This window comes from Bos indicus x Bos taurus, chromosome 18, assembly GCF_003369695.1.
Source record: "Bos indicus x Bos taurus breed Angus x Brahman F1 hybrid chromosome 18, Bos_hybrid_MaternalHap_v2.0, whole genome shotgun sequence".
In the NCBI taxonomy this organism is placed as follows: Eukaryota; Metazoa; Chordata; class Mammalia; order Artiodactyla; family Bovidae; genus Bos; species Bos indicus x Bos taurus.
The window spans coordinates 52,580,136-52,604,020 of NC_040093.1; the positions used below are offsets into that span (position 1 = coordinate 52,580,136).

General features: G+C 57.6%; 1 protein-coding gene across 1 annotated transcript in view; it reads right to left on the reverse strand.

Annotated features, from left to right (window-relative positions):
* Positions 1–4,100: 4,100 nt before the first annotated feature.
* JPH3 (junctophilin 3) overlaps positions 4,101–23,885 on the reverse strand; it is a 76,483-nt gene continuing 56,698 nt past the window's right edge. The window contains exons 3-5 of the mRNA XM_027513853.1: positions 9,328–9,452; positions 7,445–8,343; positions 4,101–5,895 (exon numbers count right to left, since the gene is read on the reverse strand). Of these exons, the coding sequence (XP_027369654.1) occupies positions 5,815–5,895; positions 7,445–8,343; positions 9,328–9,452 (1,105 nt within the window). The 3' untranslated portion in view covers positions 4,101–5,814. The remainder of the gene's footprint in view (positions 5,896–7,444; positions 8,344–9,327; positions 9,453–23,885) is intronic.

Below are 23,885 nucleotides of genomic sequence, written 5' to 3' on the forward strand. Positions count from 1 at the left end.
GGATTCTCCTGGAGGAGAGGGGCTTCCCCTGGAAGGAGAGGGGATTCTGGAGGAGAGGGGTTTCCCCTGGAAGGAGAGGGGCTTCCCCCTGGAAGGAGAGGGGATTCTCCTGGAGGAGAGGGGCTCCCCCTGGAAGGAGAGGGGATTCTCCTGGAGGAGAGGGGCTTCCCCTGGAAGGAGAGGGTATTCTGGAGGAGAGGGGCTTCCCCTGGAAGGAGAGGGGATTCTCCTGGAGGAGAGAGGCTTGCCCTGGAAGGAGAGGGGATTCTCCTGGAGGAGAGGGGCTTCCCCTGGAAGGAGAGGGGATTCTCCTGGAGGAGAGGGGCTTCTCCTGGAAGGTGAGGGGATTCTCCTGGCAGCAGAGGGGCTTCCCCTGGAAGGAGAGGGGATCTCCTGGAGAAGGGCTTCCCCTGGAAGGAGAGGGGATTCTCCTGGAGGAGAGAGGATTCTCCTGGAAGGTGAGGGTTCTACTGGAGGACAGGGGCTTCCCCTCGAAGGTGAGGGGCTTCCCCTGGAAGGTGAGGGGATTCTCCTGGAGGAGAGGCGATTCTCCTGGAAGGTGAGGGTTCTCCTGGAGCAGAGGGGCTTCCTCTGGAAGGAGAGGGGATTCTCCTGGAGGAGAAGGGCTTCCCCTGGAATGAGAGGTGAATCTCCTCGAGGAAAGGGTCTTCCCTTGGCAGCAGATGGGATTCTCCTGGAGGAGAGGGGCTTTCCCTGGAAGGAGAGGTGATTCTCCTGGAGGAGAAGGGCTTCCCCTGGAAGGTCAGGGACTTCCCCTGGTAGGAGAAGGGATTCTCCTGGAAAGTGGGGGTTCTACTGTAGGAGAGGGGCTTCCCCTGGAAGCCAAGGGGATTCCCCTGGAGGAGAGGGGGGCTTCCCCTGGAGGAGAGGAGCTTCCTCTGGAAGCAGAGGGGCTTCCCCTGGAAGGAGAGGGGATTCTCCTGGAAGGTGAGGGTTCTACTGGAGGACAGGGGCTTCCCATCAAAGGTGAGGGGCTTCCCCTGGAAGGTGAGGGGATTCTCCTGGAGGAGAGGGGCTTCCCCTGGAAGGAGAGTGTCTTCCTCTGGTAGGAGAAGGGATTCTCCTGGAAAGTGGGGGTTCTACTGTAGGAGAGGGACTTCCCCTGGAAGGAGAGGGGATTCTCCTGGAGGAGAGGGGCTTCCCCTGGAAGGAGAGGGGATTCTCCTGGAGGAGAGGGGCTTCCCCTGGAAGGAGAGGGGATTCTCCTGGAGGAGAGGGGCTTCCCCTGGAAGGAGAGGGGATTCTCCTGGAGGAGAGGGGCTTCCCCTGGAAGGAGAGGGGATTCTCCTGGAGGAGAGGGGCTTCCCCTGGAAGGAGAGGGGATTCTCCTGGAGGAGAGGGGCTTCCCCTGGTAGGAGTGGGGCTTCCCCTGGAAGGTGAGGGGATTCTCCTGGAAGGAGAGGGGCTTCCCCTGGAAGCAGAGGGGATTCTCCTGAGGGGAGGGGCTTCCCCTGGTAGGAGAGGGGCTTCCCCTGGAAGCAGAGGGGATTCTCTTGGAAGGTGCGGGTTTTCCTGCAGGTGAGGGGCTTCCCCTGGTGGAGAGGGGCTTCCCCTGGAAGGAGAGGGGATTCTCCTGGAAGGTGAGGGTTTTACTGGAGGAGAGGGGCTTCCCCTGGAAGCGGAGGGGATTCTCCTGGAGGAGAGGGGCTTCCCTTGGTAGGAGAGGTGATTCCCCTGGAATGTGACAGTTCTCCTGGCGGAGAGGGGCTTCCTTTGGAAGGTGAGGGTCTTCCCCTGGCAATAGAGGGGCTTCCCATGGAAGGAGATGGGATTCTCCTGGAAGGTGAGGGTTCTCCTGGAGGAGAGGGTCTTCTCCTGGAAAGAGAGCAGTTCTCCTGGAAGGTGAGGGTTTTCCTGGAGGAGAGGGGCTTCCCCTGGAAGGAGAGGGGTTTCTCCTGGAATCTGAGGGTTTTCCTTCAGGAGAGGGGCTTCTCCTGGCAGAGAGGGGCTTCCCCTGGAAGGAGAGGGGATTGTCCTGGAATCTGAGGGTTCTCCTGGATGAGAGGGGCTTGCCCTAGAGGAAAGGGGCTTCCCCTGGAAGGAGAGGGGATTCTCCTGGAAGGTGATGGTTCTCCTGGAGGAGAAGGGCTTCCCCTGAAGGAGAGGGGCTTCCCCTGGAGGAGAGGGGATTCTCCTGGAAGGAGAGGGGATTTGCCTGGTTTGAACTGGGGCTCTCCTGTACAGAACAGGGGCTTCCCTTCATGGGACAGGGTCAGTGCAGTGTCCTCCTTCCATCGCCCTCATGGGGTCCTCCTGTTCTGGTCTCCCCTGCCTGGCCTGGCTGTCTCTGTCCTGCTGCTCCCTTGGGTGGCCAGTACCCCAATGTGTCTGTGCCCATGCCTTCACATCCCCAGTGCGGGCGCACAGTGTCCCAGAGGTAGTGTTCCTGGGCTCATGCACACGCAGTACAAGCACAGCTTTGTCTCTAGTTTTACAGAGACAAAGGCAGCTGTGCTTGCTTCCTTTCAGGCTGAGTCAGAGACATGGTTGGTAACTGGGGCCTGTGGTTTCTTGGTCTTGCTTCCTGCCGGGTTCCTGATGTGGGCAACTCTGGGCAGAGCAAGACCGGCCAGCCTGAGCCTGGCTGCCCGTCACTCCGCCCTTGTATGGGGTCCTCCTCTTACCAAACTGCCTGGTAGAAAACCCGCATCCCCCATGAGACTCATGACGCCAGGACAGTATGAGCTGGGTGTCGTGAGCTGGCCACGTGTGGCCGTGGGCACAGGGGTTGTGATGTGTGGCAGGCACTGTACATCAAGTTTCCGAGACAAAAGCAGGAAGAGCTGGAGGCAAGCCCTTGGGTGAGCTGAGCTTCACCCAGAGGAGATGGCCTCCGCCCAGGGGCCTGGGGGGACCCGCAGGCCTGGTCCTGCTGCTGGGTCAGGAAAACCCAAACTAAGAAAGGGCGAAAGACAGAAGCAGCTCGTTTCACTCTCCCCAACATTCGTCGGCTTCAACAAGTCCGTCATGTCCCGAGCTTGTTACCTGGACCTTTCCCTGGGGCTCTCGGGAATGTTCTCTTGGGTTTTTAAGTGGGGTGGCCATATGACTTACTGTCCAAAGTGGGACTCTAGAAACAAAGGGGAGCCGTTTGATGAGCAGGCCGGCACGCTGGGGGACTTTCCGGGCCGTCCAGGAGTCTGGGCACCCGCCTTGCACTCTGCACACTTCCTGAGGGAGTTGTGGGCTTCCTGAAGGTAGGAAAGTGGAGAGTGCCCTTACGCTCCCACAGAGCCCCCACGGAGGGCGTCCAGCAGGGAAGTGGGCCCACAGTTGCGTTCCTGCAGCCACGCCGAGCTCTTCTGCACGGACCCCGTCTTCCCCGTCGGTTGTCCGGGTGCAGCTCCAGCTCCCAGCCTGGGGGCGCCCCACCCCGTTCTCCACAGCCTAGCCGAGCAGCCCAGGTCTCTCGGTTTCTCTGCCCTGGTTTTCACATCTCGAGCTCGGAAGCAGCTGTCAGGGGACAAGATGCCTCTCGCGAGGCTGCTCTGGGGTTAATTAAAGCCTGCCAGCGCTCCGCACCACTGGTGCTGCCACCACTCCTGTTCTTCTCCGTCCCGCGTGTCCACCCAGGACGTGTCTGGCAGTGGCGGGTCAGCCGGCCTGGCCCGGAGGGAGCCCGTGGATGTGCTTGTTGGGAAACCCGGGGTGCCAACAGGTTGGCCGGCCGGCCTGAGAGGCAGTCCTGTCTTTGACCACCATCTGGAAACCGGTTAAAAACTAGCTTGCAGAGCCCGTCAGCCCCAGGGTGTGATGGTCTTGGCGGAACCCACCTGGGATTCCCCATTCAAGCAGGCGCTGCTCCGTTTTTCAGGGGTGCTGCCGGCAGCCGGACGCGGGATGGGATGCCAGCCTGCCTGCGGTGAGACCCCTGCCTCGAATGATGGGCGTTTGTGCTGCCGCTGTCTTGCACGCGGCTCAGGGTGTTTGCATGTGAATGAAAACCTGTGCGGGTACCTGCCTGCGCGGGTACCATCTGTGTCCTGCAGTGCCCAGAATGTACCAGAGGTCTCTGACCTTTACCAAGTGTCGCGGATGGAAACACAGGACACACACCCAGCACAGACGACGCGCAGAGCTGCGAGGAGCAGGCATGTTTATTTGGTTCTCTCCAGGGCTGCGGCAACCACGCGGTAGTAAAAAAAAAAAAAAGAACCAAAGATGTACAAAAACATGGAACATCCCTTTAGAATGTAACAGCATCAGAAATGTATCTTCTGCAGATCCTCCCTCCCTCTCCTGTGTCCCCCACTCCCCCGAAGAAGACCCCCAAACTCAACCCAACTGGGAAAAGGAACAGGGGGTGAGTCTGTAACAGAAAAAAAAAAAAAAGAACTGAATTTAACTGGAACATGCTCTAATCTTTAGTTTATTTCTGGTTAAAAATATAGCAATCCAGTGCAGTGTAGTAAAGAAATCTGCTCGAAACGCAGCAGAGAGACAGCTGAACAGAAGCAGAGCAAGCAGAGCCCAGGGGCGCCGAGCCCTGGGCCTTCCCAGGCTGAGCGCGGGCCCCACACACGCATCCGCGCACGCGGCCCGCCAGGCGGGCACCCAGACGGTCTGGGACCTTGGTGTTTAGTTTGGATGGTGGACAGCGCTGGCGGCAGACACACCAGAACCTGGTCTTGTGGGGCTGAAACAAGTACGTTGCATATTCTGGAGGTGGATATGTCATGACTGCTCAGGAGCTGTCAAGCCCCCCTGGGTTGCGACCACATTCCTGTCCTGGGACCCGACCAGCCCCCAAGTGCGCGTGAGGCATCTAGGAAGAAAACACGTGTCTGCCGGGGCAGTGGAGGCAGGCACAGGACGAGAATGTGGAGACTGCGGGCTCAGAGACAGCCAGAGAGGACCACGTGGCGTGGGGGCCGACCGTGCTGTGGACCTCGGCAGGAGCCTGGACTGTGGACCTCGGCAGGAGCCTGGACAGTCATCTTGCGCCCGCAGTGCACGAGCGCCACGTGCTGGGGCCCAGGCCCAACGGCAGGCTGTCCCCATGAGGCCTCTCCCCCATCCCCAACCACAGTGCTCCCTCTCTCCTGCCCCCAGTGCCAGTCCCCTGGACGCCCACTGCACAGCAGCCCTGGGGGCCTGGGTCGGTGGGAGAGGGAGAGACAGTGAGAAAAATAAGGACTTGGCTATAAGACTCGGTGTGGGGAGGTGGCCTTGTGAGGAGGGCCGTGGGGCAGTGCCAGGGACCGGGGTGTGATGGCTTCACGGGCAGGAGAGAGGGCAGATGCCTGCCCCCCCTCCTGGTGTGCAGCAGAGGTCTGAGACGGAACAAGGCCCGGGGGGATGCCCACGCCTATCACCCGCTCGTCCAGAACAGGAACGCAGGGTTACTGGACTCCCTGTGTGCGGCCCGTCCCCAGCCGCTGGCCCCCGCCCCACCCCGCCCCAGCCCCCCACGGCTGGACCACCAGATCCTCTGCCCAGGCTGCCCCCTCCACGTCCCAGATGGAGTGTGATGACGACGACGATTTTTTTTTTTTGCCGCGGACTTGCCGGGATCCCTTTTCTTTCCACGTCAAGCTGGAGGGTCGGCGTGCTGGCCTCCTTCTGCCATGCCACACAGCATAGTGTTATACAAGCAAGGAACTGTGGCTAAAATCCAAAAAACATTACCCAGAAAAAAAGGCAAACTGTGAGTAATACCCAATCGTGTGGTTCTGTGAAAAGACTCGGAAGTTGTCATTGGGTGTCCAAGCGACGAGCCTTCCCTTTTGTTGTTTCGCTTTGAAACGTCTCCCGTTTGTACCCCAACTGTTTTTTGCGAACGTGACAATCTCCTCAGATGAAAAAGTTAATAAACAAAATGGCGACTCCGATGTTTAGCAAGATCACCATGGCAACCAGGATCGGCGCAGAGCCCTGGAACAGAAGGAGAAAAGGTGAGGTGAGCCTGAGGCTGCTCCCCTCCTCCTGAGCCAAACTAGGGGTTCCAGGAGGCTGCGGGGGGACGGACATGGATCACTGAGGAACCAGTCAGAGGCTCCCTCGAGCGTCCAAGTCTGGACTCTGAAGCCCTTCAGGCCCGCACCTCTCCTGCCCCGGGTCTCTGAACACGGTTGCCCCCTGGCCTATGGTGTCGCTGCCTCCAGCTCTGCACAACCAGGCTTCAGAAGTGGCCCCTCCACCCAAGCGTGGCCCCAACCCAGGGAGGGCAGAGCTCTCCCAGTCCTCTCCACAGGCTTGTGGCGTGCAGCCACTGGGAGCCCCCTGTGCAATCCTGGGACACGAAGCCCACCAGGGCACGCGACCCCAGCCCTTCCCTCCCTGGACCTCAACCCTCTGCAGGCCCCAGGGCTGTACAGGGACAAACAGAGCGGCTGCCCCTGCCACCCCAGGTCTCTGTGGGAAGCCCTTCCATGGAAGTGGTGGTGCTCCCATAAGTAGCTTTGTCTTAAAGCACCCAAGACGCGCTTTAAGAGGTTTTAAAGCAGGAGCACGGTTCAGGGGGCTAAGTATAAAGCCCTTCCTGCATCTCCCACTCTGCCCATTGCTTGGCTTCCTAAACTAACCGCGTGCGCGTGCACACACACCACACGTTTCTGAAGGAGAGCTGGGTGCTCAGTCCGCGAGGACCACCTGGGTTCAGAGAGGGCAGGCGTGTCTCAGGACAGCCCTCCACTTGGACACAGGCTCACACTGGCTGCTGGGGACTGGGCACGCTGCGAGGGGCCCTGAGGGCTGGTCACACAGGGCGTCTGTCAGCCGCTGGGCCGTGGTCGGAGAAGTTTCATGGGTCCTGCCTGCCGCCATGCGGTCAAGGAAGCAGGGAGTGTCTACTTCCAGGTGGGAGCCAGGGGTGGGGGGAGCAAGGGACCTGGGGGGTCCCTCCGGGGTGCAAGAGCCCCAGCGCTCAGTCTGGCTCAGGTCTCTGTCCTCTCCTCCAAACCGCCTGCCCTCCGCAGTGGGTGTGCAGGAGACAACGTGGACTTCACAGCTGAGCAGGAGGCGCCCCACCCCCAACAGGCCCGAGGAACCTGGGTCACAGCCCCGCCCCGGGTATCTGATCCCAGGGGCCTGAGGCACTATATCCATCTCACCCACGTAGGAGCGGACACGCCTGTGTCCCACCTGCTCTGTCTGGCCTCTGGGTTTCCGTCCAAGACACAGAACTTTTCTTAAAGGTGAGGACAGCAGGGGGAGAGGTCTGAGAAAGCTGGAGTAAGGTCTGGGGATGGGTGTTCCAGGATGCCCATTTCTTTTGGGGGAGCTTTCAGAACCACCCAGGTGCTTTTGCTGGAAAGATGGCCCGGGGGAGTAACCCTCTCGTGGAGCTGTCAGAGGCAGTTGGGTAATCCCCGAGGGGGGGCTTCCTGCGGGGGAGGGTACTGAGAGCTGGATGGGCGGGGTCGGGCTCTCGCTGTCCAGCCCCCATCCCCGACCCTGCCCCGGACAGCTGGTGCCCACTCACTGTGCTGGCCTTGAGCTCGTCCCCGTTCTCATCGTCAGACTCCAGCGCTACGGGCGAGGACCTCTGGGGCGGGGAGAATGTCAAGTCCCAGCGCAGCAGCCGCGGCTCCGCCCTGTCCCCCAGCCTCAGGCTCTCCAGCCTCTGCACTGCGGGCTCCGCGCAGGGGGCCGGCCTGGCGTGCTCCTTGTTCTGGGACTTGGACCGCAGTCTCTGGGCCCCGAAGGCCCGGTCCTCGGGGCGGTGGTCCTCCCCGGGGCCCCGGCCGGCGCCCCCCTTGCTGTAGCGTCTTTTCGGGGGGTGCACGTCCTGTGCGTAGGAGTCCATCCTCAGCAGGGGCTTCATCTCCATCTCGTAGTTGCTCAGCTTCTCCTCGTCCAGCTCCAGCAGCTTGGGGCCCCCGGGGCCGGGGTTGCCAGCCCGGTGGTGGGAAGTCCAGGAGAACGTGGTGGGGGACTCCGTCCGCCGCTCCCGGGGCTTGGGGTTGCCGGACTGCTTGTGGCCCGCGCCCCGGGTGCGGAAGTCATCGGCCGGCTGGCCGCTGCGGAGAACGCCGCTGCGGACGCCGCGGGAGCCTCCGGCCTTCTCCTCGGCCCAGCTGTTGCGGGTGTAGTCCCCTCCCCTGCCCTCCAGCAGCATCTGGATGTCCCCGCCCCGCTCCTCGTCCACCGAGACCTGCCGGGAGAAGTGGGCCATCTTGTTCCTCGCGGAGGGGGCTGGGGGTGGGGTGGCCGTGGGGCTGGCGGGGAAGCTCTGCAGGGGGCTGTCGTCGGGGGTCAGGTCCGAGGGGGTGGTGCCCTTGCGGTACAGCTCGGGGCTCTCCTGCTGCGGGGGCGTCCCCGTGGAGGTCACCTCGATGTCGTCGCTGGAAAGCTGATGCTTGGGCCGCTGGTACTCGAGCCCTGTGGCAGGGAGGAGACAGGTGCCGGCGGGCAGGTTACTCGGGGGGTTCTGTGCTCAGGCCCAGAGGGGACCAGGATTGGGCCAGGCAGCACTCACTGCCTGCCAGCGGGTGGCGGGGGGGCAGAGAAAGTGGGAGGACAGTGTTCTCAAAGTCCCGAGGAGACCCCCATCCCCATCTGTGGGCACTTTTGAGGGTGACCGGATCAGGATGATGGGGTGGCCCCCAGCTGCAGAGGTGACCCGAGGTCCGAGAGTGCATCCCCAGGCTGCACCCCCATGTGTTCCTGCTGAGGACAGAGTGTCTTGTGCTGGGTGACCCTCCGCAAGGCAGGACGTGGAGTTTAAGTGACAGTCCCACTGCCCCTGCCCCATCCTGGGTCCTGGGGTTCTCCAGGCCGCTGTGAAGGTAGGACTGAGAGCAGAGCTCCAGAGGGTGGTCCCAGGACGGATCCGACCCTAGCACCTCAAGAGCCTCAAGTCGCTCTGGGAGACGTGCATCTAGAGGAGTGACCCTGAGCTGCGTGAGGAGGGTGGCTGGTGGGCTGCCAGGACCTCAGCCTCGGCAGGCCCTTGGACCAGTCACCCCCCTGCTCCCGAGGAGGGAGGAGGGTCCCCGGTCTGGCTGACTCGAGGGGCTTCTAACTCCTTTCATCCGCTTCCTGCTCCGAGAGCACAGGTGGGCATCCCCTGAGTGTCTCCGAGCTTCACTGACCAGCTCGGCCACCAGCTCGGTCATGTGTGGCTGCTGATGTTTAAATGTGGACTGAAGAGCAGGCTAGGGGCTTCAGTGGTCACAGTTTCTGCGTGGCGGGCAGCCACCTGGTCGGGCAGAGCAGGGACAGAGTTTTAGAACAGCCCTGGGGGATGTGGAGCACACCGGAGTCTTGGGGGACAGGCAGGCAGGAGGGATGTAGTGGGCTGGCAGGGGGCTCTGGGGCACAGCCTGTGGGAGACGTCCAGGGACCCCAGCCGCGCGGACTCACCATTTTCCCGGTGCTGGAAGGAAGGGGAGAACTCTTTGGCAGTGATCCGGGCGATGCGCGCCTCCTCCTGGGCCTTCTGGGCCGCGGTGAGGGCTGCCTCCGCCTTGGCCCGGGAGTGGGAAGTCCTGGGTGGGGGAGACGGGAGGGCAATGAGGGCCCGGGATGGGCCAGGACAGGGTGCCCGACACCTCACTCACCCACACAGTCCCACCAGGGCCTCGGTGTCCTCCAGCCGCTGCGGGCACAGGGCAGGCCACACTCGAGAGCAGAACCTGGCCTGGGACGAGCCCAGTCCTGCCTGAGGAGTGTTCATCCTCCCCGGGTCCTGGCCACAGACTAGACCCCTGGCTGACTTGTCTCAGCCTCCAGGGGTGGGCTGGTCCTCAGTGTGGCCCTGACCAGAGACGGGGATTCTGGGGGTGGCTATTCCCTGATGGACAGGGCAGCCTGGTATGCTGCAGTCCACGGGGTCGCAAAGAGCTGGACATGACTGAGCGACTGAACTGAACTGAACTGATGCCACCGCCACCAGCGCTCAGAGTGGGCCGTGCTCCAGGTGGCCGGCCTGGAGTAGGAAGGGGCGGGACCCACCAGCCTGGCATAGAGAGTGTGCCAGGGCCCAAGGAGTGTGGCCTGCCTGCATACCAGCTCTGACCTGCCCCAGGTGACCGCTTAGCCTCTGTCCCACCCTGTGTGAAGGGCCCTCACTCAACCCAGCTGAGCCAAGAGCTGCACAGCTCCCGTTCCCAGGACACAGGCCAGGATGGGTTTGCTGGCCCCTGGCCCCCAGCCCAGCATTTCTTCCCCCCAGACCCTGTCCCGGCCACCACAGTGTCTCTGCAGGCTGGTGCCACCAACCCTGTGGACGTGGAGGAGACACACCCAGGGGGTCTGAGAAAACCTCCCAACGTGGGTGGGAGCCGTGGTCTCCAGGTGCTGAAAGAAGGCGAGGCCTGACTCCCCTTAGCACTCAGGGTGATGGTTCTCTGCAGTCACTTGGATTTGGTGATGGCACTGCCCTCATGTGGGGGCACAGGCCCAGCGTGGGGACCTCACACCCCAGGGTGGACACGGGAGCCACGACTCCAAACAAGCTTGATGTACGGCCCAGAAACTTCCAGAAGGACAGCCTCCGGCCCAACGCTTGGACCTGTCCCTCCCCAGCTGAGTCCGCATGAGACACCCTGGGGGCAGGGCTGGGTCACCCAGACGGAGGGTCTCACCTGCCTCTGGGTTCCACTTGTTCCTGCCTCCTGTCCTGGCTCCAGGGGCCTGCTTCCCAACCGCCAGTCCCCTGAGACGATTGCAGCCTGCCCCTCCAGGGGCCTGCTCCCTCCCCTGGAGCGCTCTGAGCAGCCTGGCCACACACCCCTCAGCGCCCATGGGACCCGCTCCATGGGTTCCACCTGGAGACCCCTCACTCCTTGTAAGCCACAGGGTTCTGTTTTTTTCAGAATGCCCCTGTGCTAACCAGGATGAGTTTACAGAAGAAAACAGGGTGTGACATACACAGAGAGTGTGCACGTCATCACGTGAGCAGGAGTGCAGGACCCAGAGCAGCCGCCTCCAGGCTCCCCCTGCCCGCCAGCCCGCCGCCTCACCTGGGAGCCGGCCGCTAAGACAGAATTAACCGTAAAAGCGCAGTGTTGGGGAAATTCTTCCCTTCCACACGGTTTCCGAACAACGGGGAAAGACAGAGTCCCTCAGTGTGGCTGCTGCCCGGGCCCCTCGGAGTGGAAGTGGAGAAGCAGCGCCCCGTGGACGATCCCTAGGGGAACCCGTGGTTGTCATCATGACAGACGAGGGGCAGGAAGCTTGGGGGGCAGCAGAGCCAGTAATGCGGGACCAATTTCGAACACGGAGCTCATCGGTTGTCATCAGTTGATAAGCCATGGCTGCAGCCCACGGGCTCCCGCGGGGTGTCCCCCACCTGCACCCCTGAAGGCACAGGGCGTGTCTGTGGCCCTCAGGGGCTGTCCCGTCCGCCCTGATGGGGGCACAGCTGGCCGAGGCCCGTGTTCACTTTGAGGACTGGCAGGGTTGCGTCAGACCCGGCGAGGGCCACTGTGAGGCCCTGGCCGCCCAGGCCCATCTTGGGGCCAGAGCCCTGGGGACAGAGGGGCAAGAACCGAGGCAGGGTTTCCGGCCGCGGGGGTCCCATCCGGTGAGCCAGCTCCCCTCCACGTCTCCCCCTCCTTCTCTGCCCGTCTGCCGCATGGGACCCGGTGAGCGACCCCTCATGGAAACCCCGACCTGGAGACCAGGGCACCCTGAAATCTTACTCGAAGTGCTCCACCTTCTTCCTCCTTCCCCTCAGCAGGGGCCCACAGTTTTCGTCTGACCCCATGAGGCCCCACAGCCCCACACACGCTGGACTGGACCGATGGTCCAAGACTCACACCGTCTTGGACTGACGGTGTGACCTGGTTCCTGTAAGGCAGCTCCCGTAGCTGAGAGGGCTGCGGTCGGGGCAGGAGGCCAGCTCCCTTGGAACCTGCCCTTGGGCCGGGGCTTGCCTCAGCTGATGCTGCAGCTTCTCCAGAATGTGCCAGGGGCTGGCTTTTGTAGTAACACTTTATTGAGATATAACTCAGAGTGTGTGTATATATATATATATATATTATATATATAATAATGTATATATATATATAATATATATGTAATAGTGTGTATATACATAGAACAGTGTGTGAATATATATATCGGTGTGTGTATATATAATTGTGTGTATTCATATATAATAGCATGTGTGTGTGTATAATAGTGTGTATGTATATATATAATAAGTAGTGCAGTGGTAAAGCGGAGAAGGCAATGGCACCCCACTCCAGTACTCTCGCCTGGAAAATCCCATGGACGGAGGAGCCTGGTAGGCTGCAGTCCATGGGGCCGCTAAGAGTTGGACACGACTGAGTGACTTCACTTTCACTTTTCACTTTCATGCATTGGAGAAGGAAATGGCAACCCACTCCAGTGTTCTTGCCTGGAGAATCCCAGGGATGGTGGGGGAGCCTGGTGGGCTTCCGTCTATGGGGCCGCACAGGGTCGGACACGACTGATGTGACTTAGCAGCAGCAGTGGTAAAGAATCTGCCTGCCAATGCAGGAGACGCAAGAGATGAGGTTCAATCCCTGGGTTGAGAAGATCCCCTGGAGGAGGAAATGCAACCCACTGCAGTATTCTTGTCTGGAGAATCCCATGGACAGAGGAGCCTGGTGGGCTACAGTCTATGGGGTCACAAAAGAGTCGGACACGACTGAGCACACATCCACACACACATGTATATAGTAATGTGTGTGTGTCTATATAACAGTGTCTGTGTATACACATTAGTGTGTGTATATTGTATGTTAGTGTATTATTTAATAGTGTGTGTATATATATATGTATTGTGTGTATATAATAGTGTGCATGTATATACTGTAGTGTGTATATATAAAATCGCATGTGTATCTGTAATAGGGTATCTATAACAGTGTGTGAATATGTATAATTGTGTGTATATCTACAATAGTGTGTGTGTATGTATAAATATAATAGTATATGTATATATATATAAGGGCTTCCCTGGTGGCTCAGTGGCAAAGGATCCGCCTGTCAATGCAGGAGACGTGGGTTCAGTCTCTTGGGTGGTAAGAGCCCCTGGAGAAGGAAATGCAACCTACTCCAGTCTTCTTGCCTGGAAAATCCCATGCTTAGAGGAGCCTGGCTGGCTAGAGTCCTTGGGGTCACAAACGAGTCGGACATGACTTAGTGACTAAACAACAACAATACGTATGTAACAGTGAGTGTCTGTATAATACATGCACATGTGTATATGTGTGTGTATATGTATGTATCTGTAACAGTGTGTGTGTATATATAACACTGTGTATCTATAATAGTGTGTGTCTATGTGAGTTTGTATATATAACAGTGTCTGTATACATATATATAGTTAAGTGAAAGTGAAGAAAGCAGAGCTGCCCAGTCATGTCCGACTCTGTACGACCCCATGGACAGTAGCCCACCTGGCTCCTCCGGCCATGGGATTTTTCAGGCAAGAATACTGGAGTGGGTTGCCATTTCCTCCTCCAGGGGATCTTCCCCACCCAGGGATTGAACCTGGGTCTCCTGCACTGCAGGCAGACTCTACCATCTGAGCCACCAGTGAAGCCCATATATATATATATACACACACACGCACACACACACACAATATGTATATATAAAAATGTGTGTATATATAAAATAGGGTGCATATATAATTGTATATAATAGTGTGTATCTATAATAGTTTGTGTATATATGTGTTTATAATAGTGTGCATGTCTATAATACTGTGTCTATATAATAGTGTGTGTCTATAAAATTGTATCTATATAATAATGTCAGTATATATAATAGTGTATCCATATAATAGTGTTTGTATCTATATAATAGCGTGTGTATATATAATAGTGTGTATACCATATCTAAAATAGATAGCCAATGGGAATTTGCTGTATGGCTCAGGAAACTAAAACAGGGGCTCTGTATCAACCCAGAGGGGTGGGATGGGGAGGAAGATGGGAGGGAGGTTCAAGAGGCTGGGGATATATGTATACCTATGGCTGATTGATGCTGAGGTTTGACAGAAAACAATAAAATTCTGTCAAGCAATTATCCTTCAATTAAAAAATAAATAAAAAAACTGTATATATACATTAGTGTGTGTATATATGTGTGTGTATATATACATGGATATATAGTATATATATTATATATACACAACTATTGTATATACACCCACTATTATATATAAAATACTGTGTATCTGTGTAACAGTGTTACAGTGTGTTGTATATAATATATATGTAATAGTGTGTGTAGAAGATCCCCTGGAGGAAGAAATGGCAGCCCACTCCAGTTTTCTTGCCTGGAAAATCCCATGGACCGCAGAGCCTGGTAGGTTACCATCCATGGGGTCGCAAAGAGTCGGACACGACTGAGCGACTTCACTTTCACTTTCATACATATAATAGTGACTATATACACATAATATATACATATATAACTCGCCCATCTGAGGAGTACAATTCGGTGGTTTTAGTCCATTTGTGGAGCTGTACTACAACCACTGCAGTCAATCTTAGAATCTTCTACCCACCCCCAAAGACCCCGCTCCCTCTATCAGTCACCCCCATCTCCCCCAGAGCCTCCCCACCAGCCCTCGGTGGTCAGCAGGGTTCCCTCTGTGGACGTTTCATGCATGTTTGAGTTGACCGAGGGAGACGCACGTCACAAGGGCGCCGCCTGGGAGGTTGCGGGGCAGGGGTGTCCGGCACGTCCACAGGCCACGCAGCCACCACCCCTGTCCAGTGCCGGGACCTTCGCACCAGCCCCAAACAGCTGCCTCCCCAGGGCAGTCACTCCCACCTGCACCCCCAGCCCAGCACAAGGGGTCTGAGCCTCAGTTCAGCCCCTCCCATCGCTGCATGGAGACGGTGACCCCCTCCTGGGTGGAGTGGCGGGGGGAGTCCCAGGGCTGCTCCTGGGGTCTGAGTGGCGTGCCGCCACCACCCTGTGCTGTCCCTACTCCCGGGGACCCGGGGTCGTCACCTGGCTAACGAGTGTCCCCCAAGCCGGTGACGTCCACGCTGAGCCTCCTGAAGGCCCTCAGACGTGACGTCGGGACGGGCCTGGCCCCCAAGTTGAGTGTGCTCCTGTCATAGACAATGGAACCCTGAGAAGTAAACGTGTCCGAGTTGTGAGCCGAGCAGTGGAAGCGCCTCAAGCGAGGAGGCTGCAAGGACAGGAGGGTGGGGACAGGGCTCGTGTGTCTCCAGGTGTGCCTGTCATTGGAGCGGGTGCCTCGAAGCCCTAAGAGTTCCAGGGACAAGGTAGGTGATTAAATCGTTACTCCCACTGGGGGTTGGAAGCAAAGAAAAAAGTATGGGAGACCCTGTATGTTCACGTCACTCCAGAAAGCAGGTTTGCTTATCCCCAAAACCATGCAATAGGAGCAGGAGACATACCCTAAAACAGCAGAACGGTGGTGGCACGAGACCCGCTCCCTGCCCAGGGGGCTCAGGCAGTTACTGATTCCTAGGACGTGTTCATTAAAGCTATAAGGAAAACGCGACATGATACTGAAGCCTGGGATGATGTCCCATTTTTAGCATATGTTACCACCTTTTCGCTCATTTCCAATGCCTCACAACAGTCCTGGATTGACCAAGCAGGGACAAGAAGACTCCCCTGCCCAACCTGGAGGAGAAGCTGATGATGGAAGCCTGACGCCTACTCAAGAATGAGGAAGAAGGTGGTCTTTTTCTCCTCCCCAGTTTTCCTTTGATTATAGAGCTGTAGCCCACCTTCTCGTCCATCCACCTGTAAGCCTCACAAGCTTCCTGTTCTAATAAGCGGCTTCTTATCTATGGCATTGTGTGCTCGTGCGCGTGTGCTAAGTTGCTTCAGTCGTGTCTGGCCCTTTGTGACCCCATGGACCGTAGCCCACCAGGCTCCTCTGTCCATGGGGATTCTCCGGGCAAGAACGCTGGAGTGGGTTGCCAGGCCCTCCTCCAGGGGATCTTCTTGATCCAGGGATGGAACCCGAATCTCTTGTGTCTCCTACATTGTCAGGTGGGTTCTTTACCACTAGTGCCCCCTGGGAAGCCCTATCTATGACTTTGCCTCTTGCTAACTTCTTTCCATGCTGAGCAGGCTGATGCATGAACAGACAGTGGGGTATTCTAGGGTCAGGAAGAAGGAAGGACGAGGGCTGAGCACAGAGAGGGTGCTGGAGGGCCCAGGCCGGGGAAGGACTCTGAGCTCCCCGGGGCCCAAGGCAGGCTTGAAACAGCATCAATCCCATTCAGGGGGTTTGCCGGACAGAATTAAAGCCTCGGCTCAGGAGAGAGGTGGCCAGCCTGGAGGAAGCGTCTTGGCTTCCAGGCTTCCTCAATGCAGGATGGGGAGCCACACAGGCTGAGTCCAGTACTAAGTGTGGAAGGCTGGAATGACCCAGAGACCAGCACTGTGGGCCCGGAGGGGACAGTGCACGTCCGAGTAGGTTTGGTGACTCCACGTTGACACCCCTCCCCCACCTCCAGGGAGCATCCTCTGACGCCCGTTAACGGCAAGTCCCCACACTCACTGTGACAAATGCCGATGCTGGAGCCCAGGGATGGGGCGGCAGGAAGAGGGCCGCAGGGGAGCGTGGGCAGGGCAGGCCCCTGGGGCAGAGGCAGGGCCAGACTGCGGGCCATGGGGGATGTGGCACAAGGAGGGTTTGTGCGCTGTGAACTAGTGGGGCTGCTGGTCCGTCATTAGAGGAATGACGTGAACCTTACTGTATCAGCGCCCACCTCGAAGAACTCAGTGCAAATCCCCCCAGAGGTCAGGCCAACAGGCGTCACCTAGCGCATCTCTGCACACACATCCTGTGTAAACACGCGTGTGCCATCCCCCCTGTCCCAAGGGAGACGTGGCTCAGACATGACAGCAGCTCTGGGGACGGGCTCATCCAAGAGGCTGATGGAGGCCCTGCTTTCATCAGGCCCAGCGTGATGGGCTGTTTCCCTGTTTATTTTGAGCCCATGGAACTAAGAATAAGCACCTCCTGCCCACCCTCCTGGGAGGCCCGGCTGGACGGCGGGAGCTGGGTCCCCATCCTCAGAGAGCCACCTTGGCCTGGCCTCAAAGCCAGCGTGGTGGGTGTGGCTGAGCCCCGACCCCCATATCCAGCCCCCTTCATGGTCTATTTGGTGAACACCCCCTCGACCGGAGGCTCCCAGAGAGGAGGTCCCACTGTTCCCGCCTGCTCGGGAACACACACACCCCCCGAGAGGGAGGGATGAGAGACATCCCAGAGGGGCCGCGGTCTGGTTCCTGTAGCTTTGCTTAGTAAAAACACACGGACATTAATCCCCCAACATCATTCGTATATTTACACATATACGTTCACACATATATAAAAAGAACACGCTGCGGCAACCCTAAAATAAAATTAAATCAAGCAACTGCATTTAATAGAGAAGAAACCTCCCAAGGCATCGCGAAGGTTCCCCGGAAGTGAGACATTCAGGGCTCTCGGCTGGCAGTGAGGTGACGGCCCCCATGGGGACCTGCCCGCTGGGGATGCTGAGCAGGGGTCGGGCCGGCACTGTGAGCCGGCTGGGGAGTGCTGGGTCCCTACCACCTGGCAGGTCCACCTGGTGCCCTGCACCTCTGCCCCCTGTACCCCAGCTCCCAGAGAGGAGGGCCGGGCGTTCCCGTCAACCAGGGGGACACCACCTCCCAGACACAGGGCTGCACAAAACAAGGCCAAAGGTGCATCAGACGGATGGACAGATGGGTGGGGCGTGCAGTGACCTGCCTGGGTCCCCTCGAGCTCTGTCCATCTGGGAACTGGGAATGTCACCTTATTTGAGGGTGGGGTGTGTGTGATAAAACCCCAAATGGCCAAGCCCCTCCAAGTGTCTGACTCAGCAGGTCTGGGCGGGCCTGGGAACCTGAGCTTGTCTGCAGCCAGCCCTCTGCCCCCAGCTGACACTGCAGTGAACTGGTTCGACGTGTTCCCACACCCCAGACTGAGGCGTGCCCACCCCCGGGGCTGCCCCTGGCCGCCCAACTCACTGTCTGCTCAGGAGGAGGTGTGTGGTCCCACTCGTGGCCGCCAGCCCCCCTCCCCAAGTCCAGGCTTGACCTTCTCATGCCCGGATTCAATTCAGCACTTGTTGAGCGCCTGCTGTGTGCGTGTGGGGATGCCCAGGGTTCAGGGGTCCTCTACACACTGTCGTGGGCACTGTTGACCCTGGAAGCTGGCTGGTTTCCACACCTGTGATGACCCTGAGGTCGGTGTGTGGGTCACTCCTCACTGACCAGTCAGGAGACTGAGGCACCGGGATCTGGCGCGCTCTGGGGCTCAGGGCAGGGACAGGTACACACGCTTCTCCAGCCAGTGAAGGACCGTCTTTCAGAGGTGGAGACGTGCCTTGAGCACCTTCAGGAGGAAGGCACCAAACGGAAGCCAGGTGTTAGGGCTCCCACCCACCCCACTCCTCCTCCTGACGGCCTTCTTGAGGGCCCCCAGGAGCCTCTGGAGCCCACCCACATGTGATTCCAGCCGGGATGGCCAAGCTGAGCATGAGGTCCTCGGTGCCAAGGGCTCCTCCACGGGTCCAGGAAGAGGTGTTCTTGGCCCAAGGAAGAAGGATCGTGGCCCTGCCCGCCTGACAACCTGGGGCCCTGCCCTCGCTGCCCAAGGCCATGACCAAGCTCCACGTCCATCTCTCATCCCCACGGCCCCTGCCCTCTGGCCTTATACTGTCCTCCCAGCAGGTCTCCCTGCAGACGGCACCTGACCTCGTCACCACCACCTCCTCCCTCTGGTTTTATAACGGTTTAACTGAGGTCGATCCATGTCCCTCCATGACTGCCTTCACGGGCTGTCTTCTCCATGTATGGCATCCCCTCCCCCAACCTCGTAAGGGAGCTGTCCTTGCACTCAGACCACCCCTATCTAGGATGACTACGTCTCCAGACCCTCACTCTGGTTGATCTGTTCCCCAAAGAGGGCTGCGCTGGGTCTCCAGGGTGTCTGCAGGTGGAGGTGACTTCTCAGGGGTACCACTCAGCCCACCATGGTGGGTGGGATGTCAGGCTGGGGACAGGGGGTGGAGGAAGGGCAGGTGCCCCACTGTCCCTCCAGCCCCAGCCCCACCAGCCCCCATCCCAGCCACAGGATTTCTTCTTTCTAACTGTTGTGAGCAAGGCCGCCCCCTGCCTGGAGGAGGGCAGAGCCAGACCTGTATCTGTCCCCACCTGCACGTGGCCTGAGTAGTGTGGGCATCTCTAAGGGCAGAATCCAGGGCTTAGTTCCCTTGAAGAGAGGCTGGTAGGCAAGCCAGAGTCGAGGGGAGAAAGAAGGGGAGACAGAGGCGCAAAAGCCTTCCTTTCATAGGCAGGGCCAGTGCAGTAACCCTTTGCCTTCGCATCGTTAGGTCCTTGCTAGGGCTTCCAGCCAAGGAGCAGTGCATCCCTATAGATGGAAATATGCAAGGCTGTGTGTACACCAGTGAGAGCGCAGTCCCAGGCATGGACGCTCCCCCAGGACGACTGGGCTAAAGGCAGGTGGCTGAGCCCTGAGCCCCGAGTGGGCAGACACAGCAGAGGGGCCCCCCGCACTGCGTCGCCAGGAGACAGGGTGGGGCAGTCAGGCCCCTGAGCAGCTGGGCTTCGTCTCCTTCTGACACTTCAAGGTAACGGTAAGGTGGAAGGGAGGAGCTGGGCCCTGTTTGAGTAAAGATAAGGAGGCCATATATTTCTCATTCCCAGGGTCAAGGAGATCTCCCAGACTACACATGTGCAGAAATCAGAGGAGGGAGGAGTGTCAGACCATAATATGTCCCACCAACCTCCCAAAACCCTCGTGCTGGAATCCATCTTGGGTAAAAGATGCACATATCTGGGAGGGCCCTGGGTCAGATCGAATATGGACACGAAGCCAGACAATGCGAGATGACTGGCCAGAGAACACCTGGAAACTGCCCACCGTGTGAGCATTTAAACCATCTCCCAAAGTGCAAGACTCCCTGAGCCTGCCCACATATCCTTCTTCATGTTTTACTTATAATAAACATTCTACCTGTTTCACAAACTTTCCTTCTCTTTGCTGAACATTTTCTTCAAAGAAGAGAAGACCTGGAGACCCACTTCTAGCCGCCAGTCTCTGGTGGTCTAGTGGCTAGGATTCGGTGCGCTCACCTCCAGGGCTTGGGTTCAATTCCCCGTCAGGGAACTCAGATCCCACTTCAAGCCGCTGCAAGCTGTGGCCACCCTCCCTTCAGCCCCATGGCCCCTTGAAGTCGGCAAAGCCCCCATCTCACAGACAAGACAACTTGGGGCCCCAGGGGTGGAGAGGCTTGCTCGGGGTCCACAGGGGTGGTACAGAGCCCAGGGTGCATGGGATAGGCCAGGGGAGGACCAGACTCCCGACCCCTCTGAACAGAAGCCGCATCCAGGGCCTCATGTGGCCCCATCAGCTGCTCGCTGGCTCCCCATTCAGGACTGCCCTCATGTCATCTCTCCCTGTCCACACCTTTGGGCCACAGAGGAGAGCAGAGACAGGGCAGAAAATGGAGAATGGAGGCTTTTTCACTAGGAGAGGCGCCGACCAGAGCCTGCTGGCCGATGGGGACTCTGACGGTGCCAGCCAGGAGCCAGGCTGCGGCGAGCACCGTTGGGGGGGAATCAAATCCCCACATGACCCAGTTCACAGGGGAGAGAACCAAGGCAAAGGAGACCCAGCATCACCCTCAGGGCAAGTGTGGCTCTCAGCCCCCACGGCCAGGTGTGTTACAGAGAATACTCGTATGTTGTAGACATTGAGAACACGTGTGTGCTGACTTGTGTTCCCCCAAATATACACGCTGAAGCCCTAACCCGGGCACCCTCGAGTCTTTACTGAGGTCATCGAGTTAAAATGAGGTCACTTGGGTGGCCCTGATCCAGTTTAAACCCTTAAACCCTGATGACCGGTTTAAGAAGAGAGACCAGCACACACACAAAGAGGGAAGGCCACGTGAGGACGCAGGGAGGGGGGAGGGTCTACACGCCAGGGAGAGACGCCCCCAAACCAGCCTGCCCAGAACTCGATGCCAGACGTCCGGCCTCCAGGACTGGGAAGGAATAAACCTGCCATTTGAGCCCCCATCCACTGCCTCAGTCCATCCAGACAAGTAAGGCAGGGGGCTGGCAGGATCTTCAAAGATGACTCAAGTCAAAAAAGGACAGTAGCTGGGACTTCCTTGGTGGTGCAGTGGTTAGGACTCCACGCTCCCAATATGAGGGGCCTGGGTTCAATTCCTGGCTGGGGAACTAGGTCCCACAGGCCGCAACTGAAGATGCTGCACATTTATGGCTCAGTGCAGCCAAAAAAGCAAACAAACAAAAAACAAGCCAGAATAAAACAAGGCCCTTATTGCAGCTATTTTAATGGCATTTTCTACTGAAGCCAGGAAACTGGTAAGGGTCTGTACTGCCTGAATCCCACCTGAGGCCCTGAAAAGGGTCTTTCATCTGGTCAGACCCAGTTAGAGCATCTAAGATGAGCAGCCCAGAAAACCAGGGAACATTCTGGATCAAACTGCGACAGCTGGCCTCTCTTCCTCCTGTCATATTTCCCCACTTCCCCCTCCACCTCTTTTTTTTCTATTAAAAAAACCTTCAAAGGAAGAGAAAAGAGAACTCAAAGTGATGAAGGAACTGCCGTCCAGTGCCCCAGCAGGTCCAGCGAGGCTGACTCACAAAGCACAGAGCAGACGGGGGTCAAGATGCCGCACAGAGGGACGTCCGGCCCCAGCGCTGAGACGAGAGGGGGCGGGGGAGGCCCTGAGGTCAGGGGTCTGACGCTGAGACCCCACCCGGTGAGCAGCCTTGGGGTCTGTAGGAGATCCTGGGGCTGCAGTAACAAGTGACCACCAACTGGGGGCTTAAAAGAGAAACCTATTCTCTCCCAGTTCCAGAGGCCGGAAGTTCACACCCCGAAGCCCTGGAGAGCTGTTCCAGGCCTCCCTCCCGGTTCCTGCAGGGCTGGTGGTCCCTGGCAGTCCTTGTCATGGGGCTGCGCCGGTCTCTGCCTCCATCTTCCCGTGGCCTCTTCCCGTGTCTGTGTCTCTCCTTGTCTGCCTCTTATAAAGACACTCATCATTGGATTTGGGCCACCCTAAGCCAGAATGATCCCGTGCCAAAATCTTTAATTACATCTACAAAAACCCTTCTTCCCAATAAGGGCATGGTCTAAGGTTCCAGCTGGACAAGTCTTCTGGGGTCCACCATCTAACCTACTGAAAGGTACTGCTGTCACTGTTCAGTCATGTCCGACTCTCTGTGATACCATGGGCTGCAGCACGCCAGGTTTCCCTGTCCGTCACTATCTCCTGGAGTTTGTTCAAACTCATGCCCATCCAGTTGGTGATGCCATCCAACCATCTCATCCTCTGTCACCTCCTTCTCCTCCTGTCTTCAGTCTTTCCCAGCATTAGAGTCTTCTCCAATGAGTTGGCTCTTCACATCACGTGGCTGAAGTATTGCAACTTCAGCTTCAGCATCAGTCCTTCCAATGAATATTCAGGATTGATTTCCTTTAGGATTGACTAGTTGGATTGCCTTGTTGTCCAAGAGATTCTCAAGAATCTTCTCTGACACCACAATTTGAAAGCATCAATTATTCGACACTCAGCCTTCCTTATAGTCCAACTCTCACATCCATACGTGACTACTGGAGAAACCACAGCTCTGACTATACAGACCTTTGTCAGCAAAGTAATGGCTCTGCTTTTTAATATGCTCTCTAGGTTTTACAAAGCTTTTCTTCCACGAGGCGTCTTTCAATTTTGTGGCTGCAGTCACCATGCTACAGATGAGTATAGTCCTGTAGTCACTATAGGGTATTAATTCTCCACTTCTCTGAAACCTTTGATCTCAGGCCAAAATAACTCCCAGAAAGTGACCCCCGCCCCCACAACTTGCCCCTCTGAGAGCAACCCAAGTTTCCCAGGACCCTCATCAATTCCCAAGAAGGTATGATGGGGGTGAGTGTTGGCATCCAGTCTCCATCCACCTCCTTCTCCATCTGGGGCATGTTATGCCTCTCTGGGTCTCAACTGAAAAAGGTACAGTAACAAGGATCCTGTGGGGTCTCAGTAAAGGTTCCTGAGACAGGGCGTAGATGGCACACAGCTCAGTTTTCCTTTTTAGTGGGTATTTCATAGACGAGGTTTGCACGGTGGGTAATTTACATATCATAATTATGACATAATAACTTCTCCTATTTAACGGTGCAGTTCAATGATATTCAGGGTACTTAGTCCTGTAACTGTCACCATAACCGGATTTTACATTTTCAGCACCACTAAGAAATCTCATGCCCATTAGCGCTCACGGCCGTTCCCGGGCTCACGGCAGCAGCCAGTCTGCTGTTCTGTTGTTGTTTTGATGGAAGTATTTCTCTGGGGAGGAATTAAGGGCCGGCACTGGCAGGGGAAGGGTGGCTGTGTTTGACTGGGTGCAGCTGAGGGGGTGGGAGACCGGGGGCAGGGCCTCGCTGCAACCCTCTTCCTGCTCTTCATGGTGCCTGGCCACTTCTGAACTTCCTTTGTTTTGGACAGTTCCTTTCTGAGTTAGAAAATACAACAAACTCTGTGGATGGCAGAAACCAACGCAATACTGTAAAGCAATTATCCTCCAATTAAAAATAAATACATAAAAAAAAAAAACACCAAACTCTAGAAAACCACCCTCCTGGATCAAAAGAGGAAACGGCAGAGAGGAGGTATAAAACTCAACCCAGACACAGACACGCCCTCCCACGGCAGGGCCCCATCACCGCCAGACACCCCCTGGGAGAGCAGGGCTCGCTCGTCCCCTCGCTCCAGGTGGGCTGACAGCCACGCGCTGGACACGTGGGGGCACCAGGGACTCCGAGCACAGGGGGAGGACCCGCCCTGAGGAAGTGGGCGGCCTGATGGGGAGGCTGGTTTGGACACGACCACGGAGCAGTGTGCACTGGCCGTACTCTGGAGTGGACACGGGTC